Below are 12851 nucleotides of genomic sequence, written 5' to 3'. Positions count from 1 at the left end.
ATATACACACAAGTCAATCCAAACTTAAGCATCTTACACATGGATCATTCACACATAAAGATTCCTCCCTAAGTACATGGGTGCATGCATGCATGCATTTCTTTCCCATGCGTACGTTGGCTAATCAAACTAGTATAAATATATATGAACTCCAATTTAGATGACACATTTCTTTGTTCTCAAATTATGATACCACTCTTTCACTTTTAAACTATACCTAGTTTTGGATAGCTATAAGCAATTAATTCTATTTGTGATTAGAGGAAGCCACGAATAAAGTTGAAAACAAACTTCTGTGAATGTGAAATTAATGCGTTCCATTATTACTATCAGTACCAAAAATGCGTACAGCTCACGATATTAATTATCGCTTGTTTTACTTGCGTCATTTTTACTATTTCACCCCCCTAATTACTCGGAAATTAGTCCAAAGTTATCGACTTCGTTTCCAGGGTAATTAACTACTCAAGTACGTAACGCTCGACGGCGAGTCTGAAGCTTTAATTTGAACCCCCACCTACAGTAATACACTGTTAACTCCACTCGGCGGTGACCACACCCACTTATATATATATATATATATATATCTATCCCTCGTTCCTAACGTTGCACGCGTCACCCCTGCCACGTGGACTTCTAGTTTTCTGGCAATGGCACTATATAGCAAGCCCCCCGTCCCCCTGAGGTCCCTTCTCAACACCAACCCTATTAGAGAGAGAAAGAGAACAGAAGAGAAGAGAGATGGAAGGTGGTGCAAGCTATGGTAGTTATAACGGTGGCCAAGGAGCCAACTCTGGTAATGTAGATCGAGTAGTATCTCTCTCTCTCTCTCTCTCTCTCTCTCTCTCTCTCTCTCTCTATATATATATATATATATATACTAGTTATTAGTATAGTAGTGCTGCATTCTTTGTTATAGATGACCTCCATGGATTCAATGAAGTTTCCTTGTATCTATTCAAGCTCAGAGCCATTGCATGCGCTCTATCACCCAGTTCTACTCTTCACCTTTCTGATCTATATTCTTTTCCTACTGTCTATCCAATCTTCTTCATTAATCTCCATATCGTTCTCTTGTTGGGTTTCGGTCAGTCTAGTCCGAAACGCTTCTCTTTAAGCTAGGTTTGTTTTTCTTCTTCTTCTTCTTCAAAATTGTCTTAACATGGAGCCTCCAGACCATCTTAGCAATAAAGTGTTCCGCGAGTACATGGTCTCTCTCCCCTCTTTGGGAAGACGCGGTCGTCGGGTGGATTTAGGGTGCATGGTGCATGCGCCATGCACACCAAAAGGTGAATGAATGTATTTTCCAACACCCCTCTCCCTCCCACATTCAATGTGGGTCAGTCAGTTACAACACACTGGTCACTGGGGTCTGGGTGTTGTGGGACCCCACTCTATGACTTGTTCCGATCTGGCACGTCCATTGATGACATGGCCCACACACCAATAAAAATCTCAACTGTCTGATTCATTACTACCACTTCGATAGTAACGCTTCGACTTCTCTCCAGTCGTTCGTTTGTAGTTCTTGGTCTTTTGTTCATTATTTTGTCCCTCTTCCTCTCCTCTTTGTCAACTATGTATGATATATACCGAGGTTTGATGCGTTCGACCAACCGGTACGGAGTCAAATTAGATGACACGTATTTGAGTTCATGCAGTCCACCCAATAGCCATCTCCGCTCGCCCTGAGAGGCCGCCACGTGTCTCTTATCGGCGTGGAAGGCCGACGGTGCTCTATATACAACACCTCTGGAACCGTGCCCCAAGATTCCGTTTCTCACTCCTTTCCATCTTATTATTCTTTTATTTACAGTTGAACAACTTTGCAAATATCATTATATATTTTATGTTTATTATGTCTCTCCAACTCGTGTAACTTTTATGAGAAACTAGCATATTAATTTTCCTCCCCCCTCATACATTATATCTTACATGATTATTTCCCAGGATACCCTAACGCGACGGCGACGGCGACGGCGGCGGCGGCGAACGAGTCGGTCCAAGCGAACCCGGCGGAGGGGAGCCAAGGCCAGAACCCGGCGCCATCCCCTGCCGCCCCGGCGATCCGCGAGCAGGACCGTTTCATGCCGATCGCGAACGTGATCCGGATCATGAGGAAGGTGCTCCCGACGCACGCGAAGATCTCGGACGATGCGAAGGAGACGATCCAAGAGTGCGTGTCGGAGTATATCAGCTTCATCACCAGTGAGGCCAACGAGCGGTGCCAGCGCGAGCAGCGAAAGACCATCACGGCCGAGGACGTCCTCTGGGCCATGAGCAAGCTCGGCTTCGACGACTACATCGAGCCCCTCTCCGTCTACCTCCACCGCTACCGCGAGCTCGAGGGCGACCACCGCGGATCCATCCGCGGAGATCCCCTCCCCATCCTCAAACACAGGCACCACCACAACCACAACGCTCCTCCGCTGCACACTGCGCCGCCGCCGAACCACCACCACGACGCGCAGCAGCTTTACGCGGCTCAACCCCCACCGCCGCAGAGCTACATGGGCCCACCTCAGCATGGCATGCACCACCAGTATGGTGGGGTGTATGGGGATGGCATGGGTGGGTACTATGGGATGTATGGGGGTGCTGCTGGGGATCATGGCCATGGGGGTGGGGCAAGTGCTTCCATGCCTAACAACTTTGATCCTCCCTATGCTTACAAGTAAATTAAGCCCCGCTAGCTTATGAACTAGTAATTATAATAATAATAAGGTATGTTTATTACTTGTTAGGGGTTAGAGGGTGGGTAAGCTAGGGAGGGACTACTTCTCGGAAGGGTTTGAGGTGGAGAGGAAGGAGAGTGTCCATTTGGTGGTGTGCATGGGTGTCGATCGGTGTTCGTCTTCTCCATTCATCTAGAAGCTAGGTGATGAGTGGGGATGGTGCTTGTCTTTAAGTTTCTAAGGTGGTAATAGAAGAGAAGGACAAGGGGACGTCTTCAGCTCTTGTAATTAACGCCAAGTAGTTACTGCAAGGGATGAAGACGGCTTGTGTGTTTGTTAATTCTATCTTCTTTCTAGTTATGAGTTGTCTTTTCTTTACTGCATGTTTACTTACGTAAATGTTGAATGACGCTACATTCTTCTGTGAGTATTCTCTTTGAACACGTATGACATATTTATTCAAATTGCAAGGACAAGAAATTAAAGAGAGATTCTCGAGCTTTAATTTGACCAAAATGGAACTTCCTTAGATTTATTATCATTCACATTCTACTATATAAATATTTATTATTCAACCAATAACATTTTACTTAAAACACCTTAGTTAAAAACACTGTCATTAATTAGTTACCCTCCTAGGATTTGATAGAGGTCTCTTCTCTCATTCTAAAGAGGCCTTTTTCCCTCTCCATCCCCCTCCTCTCCCTCTCTCTAAAGCCTCTCTCCCCCTGTTTCTTCACCTTCACCGATGCCTCTCTCTCCACCACCGACTTCTCCCGCTGCAGCTTTGCTAGTCCCTCCTTGTCACTGCTCCCCTCCTCATCGCCGTTGTCCTCTACAGCCTGCCCTCGCAGTCGTCAACTCCACCCCTTCCTCCAATCCATTTTCTCCGCCGTCAAGGGTTCTACCGGCTTACTTTTATTCTCGAACACTCCTTCCTCGGGAGGGTGATGGGTGCTTGCCTCCACTGGGTCTTCTCTGATAGATAGAGATGAGCCTCTTCCTCCTCGTTGACGCTTCTTTCAGGCCGTCGTCTGTCCTTGCGCCTAATTAGAGCTTAGACTTCTTTGGTTTGGCCTTGGCTTGAGCTTCGGCTATGGCCGAGGTCATGGTAGTAGTGAGTTTGGATTTTTTTTTTTTGCTTGGTCTATCGTGGCCTCGGGTTGGGTTTACTGGAGTCTTGGTTCCCTCTTCCATTCTCATGTTTCTAACGTACTGTTGGGTTGCATCCAGTGCTTGCGAGTGATTGGATCTGGTGTCTTCATTCCGGCCACAGCCTACAAGCTCCCATCAGCTGCCTTTGGCATGCCTACCGTTGGTTATTTGCTATCACCTTCCATTAGGTCTAAGAACTTTGCTTTTGCGAGAGTCTTACTATTTTCCCCCTATTTGCAGGGCTGTTCTTTTAGTTTTCTTCCTAGAATTTTCTATTACTGCATGCATGATGGGTGATCTTAGATATCTTCCTACATTCGGGGACATAGATTGCTGGATTTATAGAGTCTATATGCTGACTCGAGGCACTCGGGTATGATATTTTTATTTTCTACAGTGTTGTTTATTGTAGGTCAAGTATAGAATTTGTGTTAAAAAGACATTGCTCTATCCACCCTTCTTCCTACGTATCAGACTACTGTATTGTAACCTTTAAGAATTAATGAATTGCTCTAACCTACGTGTTTTCTTAAAAAAGAGAAACTCTCTGTGATGGATAAAGCAACCAAGTATAGAGTTTGTCAGATAATTATATTAGATATGAAGCAATTTCTTTTGTAGAAATGAATAATAGTCAAAACTCTGGTCACAATACATGCAATTTGTCGTCATGAAAAACTTTTCTTTCGAATTTTTGACCAAACTAGTCCCGTTCTAAATATTTTTTATTAATAGAAATTGATCATCAAACTTATTATCAAAAAAAGTCTATTACACTGCAGTCTTATAAAAAAACGTTGAACTTATAAACTTATAAGTTTTAGAGGTAAGACACTACTAAGATAAACATTTTTAATATAAAAATAAAAATTTAATTTTTAATATAATCGCTTAACAAACTTATTGTCAATCACTTTTTTTTTTCTAGTCAATATCTTAGGAATAGGGAAATGTAAGATTCAATCATTTGTGCCAATGATTAGACATTCTTTTCATTACTTGGAGCATATCAAACTAGTATAAGCTTGTCCCTTCCAGATTGTAGAGGAAAATTATCTAGCTGGCTAGCTTTGCATTGGTAACGTTCTTTTGTAGGAATGATACTATAATTAGTTTGTTAAGCGATTAAAATAGACTTTTAAAATGGTTATTAAGTTCTAATAATTAGACTAAGCAAGGTAGCCCAGCCCAATTATTAAATAATCCAAATCCACTACATCTACATGTGCCCCTAAGCCCTATCCGACCGTTATAGACCCTCATTTTCAAAGGACCCCACGCGCCCCCCAATCCGACCGTTAGAGCGCTAAATTCTAATCTCCTCCGATCACTTTCCTCTCCTCCAAATTTGTAACTCCTCCACCTCCTCCAATGCCGTCTTAATAACCCTTCCACTTCTGACTTCCTGCCACTCTTTAGATTCTCTTTCACACTTGCCTCCATGAAACCACACCCATTCTTCTCTCTACTTAACCTTCTCCTCCTCCTTCAAAGCTAAAACCCATCTCTAAGCACTATGAGCTCTTCTAACGCAGAGTACTTGCTCTTCTCTCTGCTTCTTTTGCTTCTCTTTGCGCAACTCCAAGCTGAAAACATAAGCTTTGATTCCTCGTCCTTCTCCTTCTCCAACCTCACCCTCTTAGGCGACTCCTATCTAAGAAATGGTTCCATTGGGCTCACCAGAGAAGCCGACGTCCCCTTATCGAGCTCCGGCGCCGTTGTATGCAATCTCCCGATCCAATTCTATGACCCGGTGGCCAACATCTCTGCTTCGTTTTCCACCAAGTTCTCCTTCTCCATCTCAAACCCAAATCCTGAATCATTCGGAGATGGCTTGGCGTTCTTCATCTCCCCCGATGATAGAACGATCGGGAGCACCGGCGGCTATCTCGGTCTCTTCAACTCATCCGGCGCGATCAGGAACAACGGGTCGATCGTTGCGGTCGAGTTCGACACTCGTCTGGATGGGGAATTCGGTGATACGAGTGATAACCATGTGGGGCTGGACATTGATGGTCCGATCTCGCTCAAGTCGGTGGATCTTGGAGCGTACGGGATTGTGCTCAAAAGTGGTAATTTAACCACAGTTTGGATCGATTACTATCACGATGAGAGCAACCTCGAGATTTGGCTTGGATACTCAAACATCAAGCCACAAAATCCAATCTTTTCTTCAAAAATCGATCTTTCCGAGCATTTCGAGGAGTTCATGTACGTGGGTTTCTCCGCATCAACCGAAGGAAGCACAGAGCTGCATACGATTAAAGATTGGAGCTTTCAGACATTTGGGTTCCCTTCTCTCAACCTCTCTTCCGACGTCTCCAACAGCACCGGATCCCAAACGCCGTCGAGCATGATCCCAGAGATGCCACGGAGTAGCTCTCGCAAGATTCTCGGGTTGATCCTAGTCATCATAGGTCCAGTAGCTCTGTGCGTCGCCTTCGTTCTCTTCGTCTGGATGTCGATCAAGAAATGGATGCAGCTGACGGCCAACAAAGAGGGCTTAACACCAGAGCTACTGAAAGGGCCAAGAAAGTTCAGATACAGAGAGCTGATCGCCGCAACCAGGGGATTCCACAGCAGCAGAGTAATCGGCAGCGGAGCTTTCGGCACGGTGTACAAAGCCATCGTGCCCGGATCGGCGATCACCTACGCAGTGAAGCGATCGAAGCAGGCCCACCAAAGCAAGACCGAGTTCGTCGCGGAGCTATCCATCATCGCCTGCCTTCGCCACAAGAACCTAGTCCAACTCGACGGTTGGTGCGATGAGAAGAACGAACTGCTTCTCGTTTATGAGTTCATGCCTAACGGAAGCCTCGACAAGATCCTTTACCGCGACCCCGAACACGGTGTGCTCAAATGGGCGCATCGATACAACGCCGCCATCGGAATCGCCTCGGTGTTATCCTACCTGCATCAAGAATGCGAGCAGCAAGTGATTCACAGAGACATCAAGACCAGCAACATACTATTAGATTCCAACTTCAATCCAAGGTTGGGGGACTTCGGGCTTGCGAGGCTGATGGACCACAACCAGAGCCCTGTTTCAACTCTCACAGCTGGAACAATGGGCTACCTTGCTCCAGAATACCTCCAATACGGGAAAGCAACGGAGAAGACGGACGTGTTCAGCTACGGAGTTGTCATACTAGAGATCTGCTGCGGGAGAAGGCCCATCGACAAAGAAGACGGCGACGATCGGAAGCTAGTCAATCTTGTCGACTGGGTCTGGAAATTGTACTCAAAGGATAAGTTAATCGAAGCTGCGGATAAGAGATTGAATGGCGAGTTTGATGAGGAGGAGATGATGAGGTTGCTGCTCGTGGGTCTCAGCTGTGCGAATCCGAATTGCTTGGAGAGACCCACCATGAGGAGAGTGCTCCAAATCCTTAACCTGGAGGCAGAGCCAGTGGCTGTTCCTAGGAGGAAGCCTCTCCTTATGTTCACTTCTAGTGCTTCTTTCAGCATGCGTGAGATCGTATCGGATTGCTGCGAGGAGAGTGTGACAGTACCTAGTTTGGATCACTTGGTGTGAGTGTATGTATTTGTTTAACATACGCTAGTTTGCTACTCGGATTTGTTATTCTTTTTAGCAAAATTAATATGAATAAGTATCATGCATCAAGAATTTGTAACGCTGTAATGGTTTCCAATTTCCAAGCCTAACTAGTTGGGTCAAAAGAGGCCGTTTTGACCCATTCAACGCCACTTCGTCGTCGGAAAAGACCAAACTATCCTCTGCTCTGACCAGGCAACCGTACTAGGGATGGCCACGTGGCATTACTCAACCGTTGCGTCTCTCACGTAGAGTCCCCACTTCTTCTTCCTCACACTCCCTTCGCCTAATCCAACGGAGAGTCAACAACACAACCAGTTAACTACCACCCCATTAACTTCCCCACCCCCCCAAAGCTTCTTATAAAACCCGCCCCAGAACCCCCCAAAGCTTCTTATAAAACCCGCCCCAGAACCCCCAACTCCATAGCAAACAGCGTTAGCCACTGCATGTTTTTGACCCACATAAGAAGTAGTTTATAGTTTACACGTACTCTGCTGTGCTTGCCGCTTCCATCAATGGCTACTCTCTCGCCATCTCACTTCTTCACCACCCTCCTCTTCTTCCTCTCAACTTCTCTTCTTCTCTTCTCCGTGGCGTCGGCTTACGAGTTCCGTGTCGGTGGTCCTCGGGGTTGGACGAAGCCGACGGGCAACGAGTCCGAGACTTACAACCATTGGGCCAAGAGGAACCGGTTCCATGTCGGAGATTACCTTCGTAAGATCTTCTTCTTGTCTTAGAACACTATACTTTGATATGAGGAAGAGTAGCAGTAGTTAGTACGTACGTACACTAATATTACTCTTGACATGGTAGACTTCAAGTATGTGAATGACTCGGTGCTGTTGGTGAGCCACAACGAGTACAAGGAGTGCAACACAACGGACCCAATCCTTCAGTTCACCGGCGGCGACACTTCGTTCCGGTTTGATCGCGGTGGGCTCTTCTACTTCATCAGCGGAGAGCCGGGACACTGTGATTCCGGGCAGAGGATGATCGTCCGCGTGATGGTGCATCCGGAGACTATAAGTCCAGCGCTAGCTCCTTTGTCCTCGGGTCCATCGGGACAGCCATGGTCTAATGCTGCATTCAAGAACAACAACGATGGTTATTTAGTAACAGTAGCCCTTGTGGGTGCCTTGTCTACGTTGTTTTTTGCTTCTTAGATGTTTGATTTCTTATATATTTAGGACATTTATATGGTTGTCATGTTTAGGATTTGGGTATTGTTTCTTCTGCTTATGTACTATTGTTTGATTCTCTATGAATGACAAATGGAAGAGCTCTTTGAGTAACTAACTGTCTACTTGTTCCATCCACTTAAAATGGTGACAGTTTACTGAAAGGCAAGTCCTTATTTGTAAATGGTAAAAGGACAGGGTTCATATAGAAAAGTTTTCGACCGACGGCTTATTAACGTACTAACTATGCACGCACCGACACCTCCGTTTTCGCGGCAACTCTCTCTCTTTCTTCTTCGCCATGAGTTCCAGAGTCGTCTTCCAACCAACCGACTCAAACCCTAACCCTAATTCTAGCGACAGCAAGAGGAAGCTAGTAATCGACCTAGGGAACGGGAGCGAGGTCGTCCACATCCCTCGATTCGTGCCCTGGGACCAGGCGTGGGCGTGGTACGAGTACCTCGACAGAGAGATCCCATGGACGAGACCCCTCATCCACGTCTTCGGCAGATCTTGCCTTCAGGTCTCGTCGCAGTCTTTTCCCTCCCATTTCTTGTGTAAATTTACCTTGTTTTTGTCGAAGATTGTTCTGGATCGGTGATGCTTCGTGCGCTCATCATGTCGTGGTTTCGAAGTGATCGATCTTGAGAACATACTCTATTTTAATGTCGTGTCATGGCGATTGTTTACCGGTTTAGTTTCTTCATTCTTTTCTTCTTTTGCCTAACCTTTTGGATGTGGTAGTGAAAGGGAAAAGTTAAAGAGTTTCCTCCTCTATAATTGGCTTAATTAGAGTTCGCACCCCTATAATTAGGGGTATTGTATTCCTCAAATTATCGAATAGGATAATGATTTCCTGAATTTGTTAGGCCCTTGGAAACTCAAAGAAGTTAGTTCAAAGAAAATGGAATTTGAGGACGTATTCGATTTCTTTTTCTTCTTTCTAGTGGTTTGATTTCTTGATTCTTTTTCATCTTTTTGTCTGCTATATTTTTTGTGGTGTGCCTGTTAATAGATATTTCATTAAGAAAGAGATGATTCGCCGAGGAACTCTAACCAGATGAGCATTAGATGAGCTGCTTAAATGATGGGCAGTCAAAATTATCTAAAGAAGGGAGAAGCGAAGAATCCTAGGTTCACCAAACCGAAGACCTGGTCTTACCTCTCCTTGTACAATAGTTTCCTATACTCTCTGGTATCAACATGAGTCCAGACTTACAATAGTTGGATTGAAACATTTATATTGGTAAAAACGTATTCAAATTCTAGCCAAAGGGATGGCTATGTATGACAGGGTAAAAGTCAAGAGGGGATCGTAGCTTTGTTAAGTCTGAATTATATTTCAGTTAAAGTTTGTTAAACTCAACAGTTCACTAATCAAGTTCTCATGGTCATGTGAGCAGCCATTTGTGTTTGATCAGAAGAGAGGAGTATGCAATACCTTCTTCCAATTCTAATTTTCTCATATAAAATTCTCCTAGACAAAATTCTTTGGAGAACTCTCCATGATAATGTGCTTCATTTCAATCCCAAAGTTGAAATGTATTGGAGAAATGGTAATTGAAGCAAAAAAGATACCTGCCACAGTGCCATCTTGCCACAACAATGACCATGATTTTCATATCTCTATTCATCAAAATAATATTAGTATAAAGACCGAGTATCAAAACATTGTTCTTGTCTTTCATGACGTTCTTACTTTTTGATGTTTTAAATCTTAGATCTTTGAAAAACTTATATATATATATATATATATATATATATATATATATATATATATATTTTAGAAGGTGCTTCTTGGAATAGGAAGAATGCCAAGTCTTTGAAGGACATCCCTTTGGACATGGTTTCCACTGATTGGATCAATCCTTCAGCATCCCCTATAATCTAGTCAAATCAAGCATGACAGTTTACGAACCGGATGTGCAACAGCATTTTAGCCATCCACGATATTGTCTCTTTATGCGATGATTATAAGATTGTCTTTTGATGTGATGGCTTTCCCTGACCTTGTGCTGGAGCTTGAGCCGGCTTGCTCAGGCTTGGCTGCTGTTTACACCCCTATCCTTGACAAGTAATAAAAGTAGAAAAAGAAACTATGCCCATGGACAGTCTACAGACTATTTAGAAACTGAATATGGGGCATCATTGGAGCTATCCATAGTATCCCATGAGGAGATATCTTTCTCACATCAGCAGTGCTGATGCTGCTAGATCCACCCAGTCCATAGACTGTCTGGTGGAGTCTCACGTGGGCATAGCATTTGTATAAAAGTATAGTATGTCTAGATTTTCTTTGTGGTGCCTGGAATCCCATTAAGGTGAGGTATATTCCCTGAAAGTTGATTTTAATGGTGCAATTTCCATATGGGACAGTATTTTTTGGAGTAATAAATTCCCCAGGTTTGCACCACTTGATCAACTAATATATGATGGAATGAGCTGCATTGTTGAAGGTGAAATACGTCTATTAAATGCCACAAGATGGTTGTCCTGATATCCTTATATGACTCATGAGTGATATCTTTCCATTTTAAAGTTCTTTTTTTTCTCATCATTGTGTGGCATAATTATTTGTACTGGGAAAAATAAGTTGAAAACCATGTTTAAGGGCTCAATTTTCAGTGGCATTTCAGTCATTGAGCAGTGGAAGATCCCAAGTTAATTTTCTTTATTATAGTGGGATATCTTTCTGCTTTTGTTCTCAACTTCATCAGGACCAATTTTTAAAATTTTTGTAGTAGTTCTCTGCAGCCTAGAGATACATGCTATGTTGCAAGTGAAGGACTCGTAGATTTGAAATACAGTGGTTATCAGCCACATGCATACTCCTGGGATGAATATCCCCCTCTTAAAGACATCTTGAATGCGGTAAGAACCCTTCCCTTGCACCTGTATACATAGTGATTGGTATATGAGGAATGCCTAGATATTACTTATTGGTGTTGCCATGTCTTATGCTAGCGAGTGAATACCATTGTCACTATTAACAAGCTCTTCTCTATTATTTTATCTCTTCCTGTATTATTATGCACTTATACTTTGTGTTATCCCACTACAATTGTAAATTTTAGGCTTTCATACAGGTTGTGAAAAAGCATTACAGGGACTACCGTGGTTAACGATGCCCCAAAAGCAAAAAGCTGAAATCTATAGTGGTACTACAGGATAATCACTTATTGACCATCAACTATGCCTTTCGGCTTGATCTTAGGCCTGGCCAACAAAACAGTTGCAAAAACCTCTTGGAAATTAGAAAAAAGTCAAAAACTCTTGACACCTTAGACCTAGCATGATATCATGGGATGTGGTAGATCTAGAATGACAACCAAAATGAAACCAAGGTGACTATTCAGTCTCCTCTTAGAAACAAAATTTAGGTCGCCTTGTGATGCCATAACCTCTTCTGAAGGAAATATGGATCAGCACTTGCAAACTTTTCTAGTTGTTTTTTTATTGCTTGCTCGCCCGATTTTTTTTCTCTCCTCTAATAATTGTGCAACTTATGTGGCATCCTTAGGTCCGTGAAGCGCTTCCTGGGAGCTATTTTAATAGTTTGGTCCTGAATAGATATAAGAGCGGCTCAGATTATGTATCATGGCATTCTGACGATGAGCAGCTATATGGGCCGACTCCAGAAATAGCTTCAGTCACTTTTGGATGTGAACGAGAATTTCTGTTAAGGAGAAGGCCTGCCAAATCACAAGGTATGCGATAGAAAGAACCGCGTTATTCTCTTACCACAAAATTCTGAAGTAGAAGCTGCCCCTCCCTTTTTTATCTTTCTTGCGAATTGACGATGATATAACTATGAGCTAGCTATCTGTGTTTAACCAGCTGATAAATGTGCAGGGCAATCTCTTGGAAAGCGATCAAAGGTCAGCCTCCCGGATCAGCGTTCTTTTGTACTAAAGCATGGCTCTTTGCTAGTTATGAGAGGCTACACCCAAAGGGATTGGCTTCACTCAGTACCTAAGCGTGCGAAAGCTGCCTCTGCAAGGATCAACCTCACTTTCAGGCGTGTGCTGACATACAGAGATCTGCAAGCCTCTCCAGCCGGAGAGGAAACTGTTGTAGGTCACTAGCTCGCCTGGCTCAAATTTTCAGTTAAACACCAGTAGAAATGCTTCGGAGCGCTCGTGCTTTCAAGGTCTCCTATTAAATGCGAAGTGGTCTGTTCTTGATCCATGTCTTTCGTTGATGTAAATGGGGTATCGTTTTGGATTATCTATAAAATAATTTTTGAGCATAAATTTGGTCCGTTATTTCCAGTCTTTTATCTCA

The 12851-nt window shown here is 43.7% G+C and overlaps 2 protein-coding genes across 2 annotated transcripts; both read left to right on the top strand.

The window, feature by feature from the left end:
- Positions 1-5190: 5190 nt before the first annotated feature.
- On the top strand, positions 5191-7458 carry LOC140799612 (probable L-type lectin-domain containing receptor kinase S.7). Its single transcript, XM_073153995.1, has one exon. The coding sequence runs from the start codon at positions 5347-5349 to the stop codon at positions 7363-7365; it is 2019 nt and encodes a 672-aa protein (XP_073010096.1). The 5' UTR covers positions 5191-5346; the 3' UTR covers positions 7366-7458.
- Positions 7459-7827: 369 nt separating this feature from the next.
- Positions 7828-12838, top strand: LOC140800127 (uncharacterized). Its single transcript, XM_073154791.1, has 6 exons — positions 7828-8103; positions 8203-8516; positions 8957-9090; positions 11312-11438; positions 12088-12274; positions 12420-12838. Exons 1-6 carry the CDS (start codon positions 7905-7907, stop codon positions 12650-12652), a joined length of 1194 nt encoding a protein of 397 aa, XP_073010892.1. The 5' UTR covers positions 7828-7904; the 3' UTR covers positions 12653-12838.
- The last annotated feature ends 13 nt before the right edge of the window (positions 12839-12851 follow it).

Source organism: Typha latifolia, chromosome 13 (genome assembly GCF_019914945.1).
Source record: "Typha latifolia isolate L0001 chromosome 13, TyphaL0001v2, whole genome shotgun sequence".
NCBI lineage: Eukaryota > Viridiplantae > Streptophyta > Magnoliopsida > Poales > Typhaceae > Typha > Typha latifolia.
This window is presented reverse-complemented; position numbering and strand designations above follow the sequence as displayed.

Coding starts and splice junctions, on each gene's coding strand:
- LOC140799612 (XM_073153995.1), top strand. CDS start 5,347: ATGAGCTCTTCTAACGCAGAGTACTTGCTCTTCTCTCTGCTTCTTTTG.
- LOC140800127 (XM_073154791.1), top strand. CDS start 7,905: ATGGCTACTCTCTCGCCATCTCACTTCTTCACCACCCTCCTCTTCTTC. Junction 8,517..8,956: donor ATTTAGTAACAGTAGCCCTT/GTGGGTGCCTTG, acceptor TAATCGACCTAG/GGAACGGGAGCGAGGTCGTC. Junction 9,091..11,311: donor TCGGCAGATCTTGCCTTCAG/GTCTCGTCGCAG, acceptor TTTTTGTAGTAG/TTCTCTGCAGCCTAGAGATA.